We start from the raw sequence: 10,905 nt of genomic DNA on the forward strand, positions 1-10,905 counted from the left end.
TACCGTAAAAAAAACTATGATATCAATTATGTAATTAGCAATTACATTGCCCAAAAGTATCAATGGCAATGTGTTCATCACTTTTGAGTATTAAAAAAAAACTAAAATTTACAAATGCCTTTAGTGAGCACTCGAAGAAAGACTCAAAATATAGCATGAGATGATCTCAAAGACTCTCAAAACTTGACCCCCATGCAACCAAAGCACAGATTTTCCTGCAAATGAGTAAGAAAGAAATACAGATCGATTAATACAGCCACAATAACAATACCAATTATTTGAATTATATATTCTGTTTAGCTACTATTTCTATAATTCAATTTCTCACAAAATTCAACCAGAAATAATGGATGCTAGAATTTTTTTTTCTAATAGACACTCTTGGTAGGCCTTACGAGGGAGAGGGTATGTATACGAGAATGAAAAGGATGTAAAAACTTTTGACTACCACGATGATTAACTTCAAGACCACAGACAAATCCGAAGGAAAGAAATTTCATTTATTCACTTATTCTGTGTACTGTAGCATTCAGCACAAGGGCCTTTTCAATTTATATACTTAAGCTAATGAAAATAGTACATGAAAGAAGTTTTTTCTTTTTACTTTTCACCGAAAATGTTTCCACAACTCATTCAAGTGATTCAACATATGAAAATATGCCCATACCTTGTCCATATTATGACCAATTTAGTTTGCTTCTTGTGCAAGAAGTGCAATTTCAATTTCCTGAAGTGACTTCCCTTTTGTTTCCAGAATATTTTTCTTCACAAAAACCACCGCTATCAAACAACAAAACCCAAAAATACTATACAGGAGTTGCGCCCCAATTAGCTCCAGCAAGCGCAAAAAAAATAGACCCACGAAGAAGTTTATCACCTGTTAAAGAAATGTTTACAATCTCAGAGAACATGATAACACTGGAGGAGACAAACTAAATGACACTGATATAATCTGAAAGGCCCAGACTTCCTTCAGACATGTATATTGTATTTGATGTACAGCCTGCTATTGAACACATATCAAGAGAACTAGAGAAAAGATCTAAGTAATTCTAATTAGTATATAATCTTCAGGAGCTCAAAATTTTAATCCCATACTTGGCAATCAACATGAGCAATATAATCTGTGAGAGCACCCCAAAATATTATAAACTGCTAAACTGCATACAGCCAAAGCCATCACCAACTATACTTGCAGTCAAGCATAAGCACCATGTAAGACTGGCTGTTAAAATATTATTGATTATTGAGGGGTCATCTCAAAAAAAAAAAAAGATTCTTCAAAATAATAACTTTCTTAATAATCGGACTCAGATACCATGTCAAGTTACTGATTATCTCTTACCTAAAAGGGTTAACTTGCAGACTTAAAGGAACCTTACTAGAATATAAGGGCACAGATCACTCAAATATCCAAACAGAATTTAGTTTTAAAATGTAAAAAGATCATAAAATATTTACTGGCACTTTCTGAGTTAAATATGGTAAAATATCACACATTAGTAGTAGATTTCATGTTTATAAGAATACAAAAGTCCGAAACGAGTTAAATACATTGGAAAGTAAAGCCGAAATAGAATAATGTAAGGACACTTTAAAGATGAATAATTGAATATGAAAACCTGGAAAGACAATTACCCAATGCACAGCCAGGCAAATTGCCATTGCCTTTGCTCTGATATTGCTGGGTAGTATTTCAGACATGATAAGACAAGGAACTGGACCAGCGCCGAAAGCAAATGACAGCACAAACCTGTGTTGTCCATTTCACATTTAGCAACATATATCATGAAACATGAGCTCTCAAAGTTGGACAGTTGGTAGAGATTTGTAATTTGGCAGTCAAATGAAGGAATGAAGGTATTTCAGATTCATAAGCAGTGTCCAACAATCAATGCAGCAGTTCATTTCAAAATAAATAATGCAAATATTTTCAAAATATAGTTAATGTTCAAAAATCCTTATTAGAATCATTGCCTTGTGATTCTGCAGATAAAATGAGATTGAAATCTACGTTAAACTATTACTAATGCATATATTTACTTGTGTATCTGATGCAGTGACAAACTAAGGATGCAAGTTATGAATTTCAGAAAAAGCATTGACTGATCCCCCTCCCAACAAACGCAAGTTGAACTTTCTGACCACTTACAGTAACATGCCACCAACAGATAAATACATTGATCCAAATCCTGATGCAAAAGAACTTGCAGCGATGACTTGTACACCCATTGATAACCCCTAAGCAAGAAAATAGGTAAAGATCAGATAATATAATTCTCATTACATAGCTTATGAAAATTAGTAGAAAATGTATAATTGGAAACGATGGAAAGAAATCCAACTATTAAACAGCATCGTAGGTAAGTTCCTACTATCAAATGGCTTAGATTTCTCTCCTGATGATTGTAGGAAAACCCAAGATAGGAAAGTGCAAAAGTGAAGTCCTACTCTTGGTGAGCTTGCTAAAATGGAAAACAAGCATGTGACTTGTGAATTGGCGGAAAATGGCCATGTACTGAGCATAATAATTTTTGGGCGGATTGTCAATTACTCAATTTTCACTGAAAACTACAGGAGATTCTAGTTAAACAATTGAGTCTTAATCTGGTTGGTTGTTATTGATACAAATTTTATGAGTGTATTTTTCCTGATTAGTCTAACTGAGCTAGTATTGTTTGTGTTTCTTTTATTAGCTATGTAAATATAGAATCAATCCTAACTTCTTGGTACTACACATTTCAGTCCTGAAAATCTGAAATCATGATGGAGTTACTCTCCTCTTGGATTTATTTTGTCATTCTATTCCAATACAAGATAGAGAAATTCATTCTTTGAACCTTTTATCTTTCCAATAATTTCCTACCAACACATCCTACCTAAATCCCACAAAACTATCAAGAAAACTATTCCATTTCCCATTTCAGGCTTCTTTGTCCAGCATTCCAGATTACATTCTATCCATTTTTACTGGCCTAGTCAAATGGGAGGTATGTTGCAGGCCATTGTTCAGCAGCTAAATGATTAAAGTGCCTTCCTAATTCCAGTGAAAGTTAATTCATATGGAACCCAATAAATGAATAATTAAAGCAATTACTGAATAGTAGTCTACTACAGTTTATGTCTAATGAAATTTTGTTCAAGTAATATTAGAGTTTAAAAGAGGTTGATTCAGCAATGTACGAATTTTCATTTTTCTTTCCTACCATGCCCAGAAAGCTACCCAGGAGCAGCACTTTCCTTCCAAGTTTATCCATCAGAATCATTGCAACTACTGACCCTGAAGAGGTATTACAAAACAAGGTTGAGAGGAATGAAGAGCAATTACAAATCAACAAATAAACAAAAAAGGAGTTAAGCCAGCAGATACCCAATAAATTGCAAACTCCTACACATGTGTTTGCAATAGCAGATGGTACACCAAAACTTTCAAAGACAGTTGAAGAGAAATAGAAAACAGCATTTATGCCAGATAGCTGCTGCAACGCAAAAAGTGTAGATCCAATGAACATCACTGCAAAATGCATTTAGTGATTTAGCAACCATAAATAAGACAACTATATACTATTGCAAAAACAAATGAATTAGAAATTATGATATGATTAAGCAATCGTCTAAAAGATACACTACTGTTCCAAAAGAATAAAATATTATGATATGTAGTTATGTACCTCTGAAATAGCGGCCACAGATTAATTCTGAAAGTTTTACTGAATCAGATCCATCGCCTCTGTCAGACTTTGAAAGTTCATTCATTGCAGGTTTCACATGTACTCCTCCCAAGAGCTTCTCAAATGAAGCTTCAGCTTCAATGGTTCTTCCTCTCTGAACAAAATCAAAGAAATATAAGTGCCTGTGTAGAAAAATAACATTAATCAATAACAAAAAGGAAAAAAAATTGGAAGGGTATATTTATTTATTATGAGGCACTTGGTACTCTTCTTATGAAATAATATAAATAAGTCAATCACAAGGTACAAAATAGATATCAGGAAGGATACATTTATTTATTAATTTAAAAGGGAATTAATCATTGGGAGAGGGAGACTCAGATTCTCAGAAATCTAGAGAAGAGGTATCAGTCATAATGGGAAGAGAGAATCTCCTCTCTTTTTTTCGTAAAGCGGGAGAAACAACATAGTCGAACAAAATGCACTGAGCAACAGTCTTTCTATAGCATCACATCAGCAAAACATTGTTCAGAGAGAGGGCATCAAAGAAACAGCCCTTCAAAAACCCTCTTCAGAATAAGAGAAAGTATTAAACAAAAAAAAAAACATAAATTAGAGATTTTAAGACATGGTAATTTTTTATAACCTCCCTCTTAAGATACACATATCGTCCAGCATTAAACTTTATATATCATTGCAAAGATCTAGTTCATACTCAAATATCTATAAGCCATGGTTGGGATCAAAATATTTATAGTCTAGCAGGAAGCCTCCAAAAAAGGATCCAAAATAGTCGAAAGCAAATACATTAAATTATGATAATTAGTTTAAGTTAACTTGAAAGTTCTTCTCAGTTTTAAACAAATGGAGATTAGATAACCTTGAAAAGCCAATGAGGACTCTCTGCACAGATCTCCATAAAAAGGGCAAGCATTGTAGCAGGAATGACAGATACCCAGAAACAAATCCGCCACCTGTGCACATAATTTCCAAGTAAATACTACCTTTTAAGAAAATACACATGGAAAAAAAAGTAACTGGAAATTGAATTGGCCTATAAATCTACAGTAAACATATGTTCATGAATTTGACCAAGCCCATTTAGCATTCCATACCAACCAACTATATCCTTGGCTGGAATTCCAATAAAGAGAGAACCCATGAGTCCAAGACATGTTGCAATTTGCGTTAAGGCCCCAAAAGCACCTCGTACCGCTGGAGGTGAGACCTACAAATGCAAATGGATTTAAGTAAATTGAAAAGACCTCTACTGATAAATATATTGATCTCAAACTGTAGAGAAAACAGAAAACAAATTGTGGTATCATCTAATATACCTCAGCCACATAAAGAGCTGCAACAGGTGGACCAAGTCCCATTCCAGTACCAACAAATAACCGTCCCAAAAGCATGCCCCAAAGAGTTTTTGCTGTTGCACTGCAAAAGTTGTGAATAATAAGTTTACAGCTTTATCTGCTGTTTTATTGCGATTGTAAGGACTTTTTTTTTCCTTCTTTCTCACTCTTCCTTTTCCCTTGCATTATCTATTTTATCTTCTGTTTTGTTTTTTTTTTTTTTCTATAGAAAACACCTTGGAATAAGATGACATTAATTTGGAGCATAGCCTTTGTACATCCTTTGCCACAATAAAATGCAAATTTTATTGCATAAGAATGCAAGGTGATACAAATAATGAAAGAGAAATTAATTTAAAACTTATGCTGCTGATACCTCATTCCAGCCCCAATTATCATAGGCAAAGCACACAACTGGAAACTTCTTCTACGCCCAACACCATCTGCAATCCATCCACTGAACAGAGATCCAACAAAAGCACCTCCTAAGCATATACTTACTACAAGACCTTCATCAAAATAAAAATAAAAGGAAGTAGATAAATATTTAAATGTAAAACATGATAAAGACATTAATGTTAGTCAGAAAATTAAGATGAAGTACCCTCAGCCATGGTATTCCCACTAAAGCCAAGATCTATAGAAATGCTCTCTAAGGTTTCATTGACTACTCTGCATTGGCAATAGCAATAAGAAAATTAGATAATTTCATAGAAACAAGAAGAATGATTGTGGATCAAGCCTGAGTGTAGAAGAACATACCCAATATGGTATCCATACAAGAATGAAGAAAGAGAAGCCACAATTACATGCCGCAAAGACCGCCGCCAACAAGGTTTGGCATTTGGTATACGAACTGAAGCTATGAGGAACGAAATTATTCTGTTAGTCATATCATTACAAACCAATTTCTCCAATTGGTATATTAAAATATTAAAGAGAAATTAAAAAAACACTTCTTTGTCGCTTTCTCTCCCTTCAGAAAGAAAAATTAAGAATCTGAAATTGCATATAGAAAATGAGACAGAAGCTCGTCATTTGTTGACATTTTAACTTTCTTAATTAGACAAGGCATGATTGATCACGTTTTGTGATGTGTATCAATCTATATGTACATGTACAATTTCTCTCTCAATGTCAAACCAAATTTCGTAAGCTAAATTTGTACTCAATTTTTAAGCATAAGCTACAAAAATCAATACTCATCAAAACATATACGCTCACTGCCCTTTTCCAAAATAAAAATTGTGTACTCAATTTTTAAGCATATGCTGCAGAAATTAATACTCATCACAATATATTCCCTCACATTTATTTTCTGAAGAGTCGAGTGATGGGAGAAATAGGCCAACACAATAACAAACTCTATAATAGAGTAATAAGCAGCGGAAATAAATTCCTCAAAACTTGCAAGAACATGTGAGCGCAAAATAGAAATTAAGAAAAAACTAGAGACACAATTTGTTTAACGTAAAAAACTCCTCAATGCAAGGGTAAAAACTACGGACCGTCCACTATAATCAATGAAAATACAAGAGAACTTCCAACAAGTGCACTAAAACGTGCTACAAATCAAAACAAACCCTCGATTGATACAATAGAGACAAAAAGATAAAACCCCAAAGTATAGAGCAGATAATGCGAAACACTTATCTCTCTCTACATATATCTTTTTCCCGATCCAGCCAGACAATTTGAAGTATCACACGCGTAGAACCTGCTGTCCAAAAATCAGCCCGATCCAACGGTGAACCAATCCACATTTGAAAAACACTCTCTAATGGGTATGCAAAAATCACAACCATTTTCCCTCTCCTTCTTTTCCCCTCTCAAACGAGTCTTTTGCAGTATCTCACTTTCTCTCTCTAATCTCAACCCTCTCCACTTATTAACTTAAATAAGTGAGACAAAATGGATCTTCTTTTTGGCCTTTACTCCAAGCCAAAAAACCCAACATTAAGTTCAGTCTCAGCTTCTATATCTAATTCCTTAGGTATATTTTGTATCTTTGATAACTCGTGGTCGCGGAATCACTCAAATACTAAATCAACAAATCCAAAATTAAAATAATAAAACTTAACTACTTAGTTTAATCGTAATAGTGTAATACTAATAAAACAAGTATATACAATAAGATTTTAAACTGCGGTCGCAATTACGGTTGCAGGAAATTGCAAACAAATGCGGCCCTCTGCTAATAGCCGAAAAACCTTGACGTTGCGGCCGACATTGCGGTTGCAGACAACTTTTTTTTAAAAAAATCTTGATATACATGAATAAGATAACAAAAACAAAGGTACCTAAATTTTCATCTTTATCGTGGCCAAGTATGTGTTCCCTTGATGACACTCGCTGCCGTCCCCGCATGGCAAAACGATAGAAAACTTCTCCAAAGTTCGCCAGCGAGAACCTTTCCACACAGCACACACTACTGCATCATCATCACAACAACAAACAAAGAACTCATCAGTTGCATTGCAGCACAAGGCATTGGCAACAACATCAATTACAACACCACACCAATCTCAAAATCAAAAATTAGAAAAGTTTTTCTCAGATCTAACACCCCCTCAGAACTTCGTTTTCGCGTTATTTTTCCATGCACATTATCATTCCCGAAATCCCACTGTTACTATTTTTGTTCCAAAGGTATTTTATTTATTTGAAGAGAATCACACAGATCAAGAAGCTTCTCTCACTGGCAACCCTTATCAGAAGAAAACTGAACACCCAATATGCAATCATACCCAACAAAGGAAAAATAAATTAAAAAAGGAGAGAAATTTAAAAGGTGGGGGATACCTTTTTGTTCTGAGATGAAGAATCTGGAATGGCGTTTGAAATGCAGAGGTTAACAGAGACAGAGAGAGAATGGTGGCGATTAGTAGAGAGTGAATGAAGTGTTATCACGGCAGTTGAGGACGAAGGCACGTGTCAGTATGCCCCGCAGTGTTGTGGTCAATATAATATAAAAGCTACCATAGATTTCGCATATGGATACGTGTAGTATAGATGTGTGTGTATTTGGACATGTGGCAGCTTCTAGAGCTATGGTGTCTGTCTGTCATGTCATGTGCTTCCGACAAGACTGAAAATTTGGCTGGGATTTAAATTTACATTTTGCTTGCACATTAATCATCTTCAACAGGAGTTGTTGTACAACACAAGAATGTAGAGTCTGATATGGTCAATATGATATTGATGGCTCTATTTTTCAAAAAAAGTAGGGAAGCTTTTTTCACTTGAAGTGTATGAATAAATGCTAATGCTATAAGATAGATTAATCTTCGTTTTTATGTTATTATTATTAGAGTAAATCAAATTCTAAGTGTTTTTTTTAAATTACATCTGATATCTTATTTTTTTACATTACTTATATATTTTTTTTAACGTCAATTAATTAATCTCAATTGAAATATATGAACAGATTAAATTATCATGATATTTTTTTACACTCGCACTCTCCCATGCTTTTCTTAATATATTCCTCTCTTTTTTTACATTATTTTTACCCCTTATATTAAGGTCATTAACTAACCTTAATTGAATTATGTAAGAAGATAAAATTGTCTTAACATCTTTGTTAAATATTTAATAATAAATTAACAATTGATCCTATGAATGGACCTTTCTTTAAACAATAATTTTTTTCTTTAATATTTACTTCTTATTTGAGATATTATATCAAATACATAGTCATCAAAAATAAATATTTCAAAGAAAGAAGTTAAAAACACAAATGCAGGATCAAAACACTAAAATTTGAAGCAAATGACCATATTCAATCAATAAACATAGTTAGGAACATGTTTAACAAAGACGCAATAACCAAACATCCAACACTAAAAAGAAGAAGAACAAAGGGTGTTAACACATGCGTACCAACAGATGAGTTCACGTCCAACAAAAAGTTGGATTTACGTTCAATTAGAGAAAAAAAGAAAAAGTGTTAAAATATTTTTTAAGTTGAAAATGATGTCATGACTTTTATGGAGCTAAGAGGAAGAAGATGAGGGTATTTTAGACCTAAATTTTTATTAAAAATCATGTGACCAATATGTACCTACTTTTTGTTAAATTATTTAGAGAAAAAAGGTTTAAGTGTAATATGAGCTAAATAATTAAAAAAACAATTTTGTAGGATGCAAAAGAATGAGAGATGTCGAATACAATTTGGAAAAAAACACACATAAGCAACTGTAATTTATTCTTATTATTATTATATTACCAAGTTACTAAACTATTAAAATTATCTATCATATGAGGATATTATTACTTGGGGATGGGTTACGTGTCTCGTTTTTACGTTTGTAATTTTTTTTTTCCTTTTTCTCTATTGTAAAAAAAACTAGAAAAATATAAAACATTTCACACTCCTAGATGTTTTTATTAAAATGGGTTGTTTGGTTTGTTCTTACTAGCTTGATGAGCCAAAACATGAAAATGGATGAAGTCAGATTGAATCGATTTTTGTGATTTTGATAGGCTTAATTCTAATTTAAAATTTAATTTGATCCTTCAATTATTAAAATTTTTAATTAGGTCCATTAAATACAACAATCATGTCATTTCTATGATTTTTTGAATGCTGACTAACGATCTTTCCTTTCTTTATTCTAACCCTTCCTCCAATTGTGTGCCACCGCAAGTCATAGCCAATTGCGTGCCAACCAACCGCAAGCCATGGAGAACAAAGAGTGGATCTCGTGGTGGCTTTGTGAAACGATCTCTTTGGCGACGAAAATGAGAGACGCAGAGGGCAACATGGCGGTTTTCGTTAGATTTGATTTTTGAAGATGAAGAGAACGAAAAGTGGATCTTGTGGTGAGGCGCTTTTTGGATATTGCAGTGGCTTTGCGAAGTGATATGAATATGGTTCATATTTGAAAGAATTGAACCAACCATCGTGATTTGGATTTGGATCTCATGGTGATCTTAGGGATCTAGATCTAGTGTTTGGTTTTCTTGAGACTTCTAGATTTTAAAAAAAAAAATACATCTCACATTGATTGTATTAGCAACCAATATATGCCAAAAAGGGTATACCATGTAAGAATTCGTGGTCGAATTGAATCTTCTTGTTCTTGAAAGCTTCCTAGGAATCCATGGTTATTCCTTTCTTCCACCGAAAAAGGTTTGTAGCATTTTTAACCGTTAAGAAACTTGATTGAACATTTTAATAATTAAGAGATTAAATTAAATTTTAAATTATAGTTAAGAAACCAAAGGTATAATTAAGTGATTTTGATCTTCGTCACAATTTGTTAGTTAGGCGAGGATTGAGCCAAATTCATATGTATTTTTTCATAATAAAAAAGATACCGGCAAAATAGATTCAGTAAATTTTGGGCCGACATTTCACCGGCCCAATCTGATTCATTTGGTCCATTGGATCAAACCAAATTAGTCTAATTTCTCTTGAGCCACCAATTTAAAAGCTCCTATGCATATGCACAGGCTAAGAAAGTAAAAAGGAAAAAATAAAAATAAAAAACAGTGGATCCCTGCTTTAAAAAGAGAAAGAATGTGTAAAATAATATTTGTTTTTTGAAAAATTGTCATGTCAATACGTTGTAACCAAATTGAAAGCTAGATAGTTTTAATAGAGTTTTAATATATCTATTGATTAGTGCTTAAAGAAAATATCATCTATTGTGAAAAATACTGTAGTCTTAAGAAAGAATCAGGTTTAAGGTGATAAAGGTGAATATTGACCATTGTTTTTCTCGGTGGATGATGAGTTGATATGAATAAGGAACATACAGTTTTATTTATTTCTTATTTTGGTTGAAATTGTGAACATATATGGTGGTGGCAATAGCCCTCAACTGACTGACAAGCAGTTCATCCATCTCTGATTGCGTAATTTATTGATTGAC

At 33.2% G+C, this 10,905-nt stretch overlaps 1 protein-coding gene across 3 annotated transcripts; it reads right to left on the reverse strand.

The window, feature by feature from the left end:
- LOC100810660 (probable plastidic glucose transporter 3) lies at positions 1-7,985 on the reverse strand. Of its 3 annotated transcripts, none has more exons than XM_041018304.1 (15): positions 7,829-7,985; positions 7,327-7,457; positions 5,789-5,888; positions 5,631-5,698; positions 5,403-5,535; positions 5,009-5,108; positions 4,791-4,899; positions 4,552-4,645; positions 3,672-3,853; positions 3,371-3,514; positions 3,207-3,280; positions 2,153-2,241; positions 1,639-1,753; positions 668-877; positions 1-215 (listed from the first exon to the last, which is right to left on the reverse strand). In XM_041018304.1, the coding sequence occupies exons 2-14, from the start codon at positions 7,391-7,393 to the stop codon at positions 689-691; spliced, it is 1,464 nt and encodes a 487-aa protein (XP_040874238.1). In that variant the 5' UTR covers positions 7,394-7,457; positions 7,829-7,985; the 3' UTR covers positions 1-215; positions 668-688. The 3 variants fall into 3 exon arrangements, with proteins under 3 accessions (XP_040874238.1, XP_003531672.1, XP_040874239.1); XM_003531624.4 differs by having other exon boundaries at positions 3,672-3,825; positions 4,787-4,899; XM_041018305.1 differs by lacking the exon at positions 7,829-7,985 and adding an exon at positions 7,593-7,773.
- Positions 7,986-10,905: the final 2,920 nt, after the last annotated feature.

This window comes from Glycine max, chromosome 8 (assembly GCF_000004515.6).
Source record: "Glycine max cultivar Williams 82 chromosome 8, Glycine_max_v4.0, whole genome shotgun sequence".
Classification (NCBI taxonomy): Eukaryota; Viridiplantae; Streptophyta; class Magnoliopsida; order Fabales; family Fabaceae; genus Glycine; species Glycine max.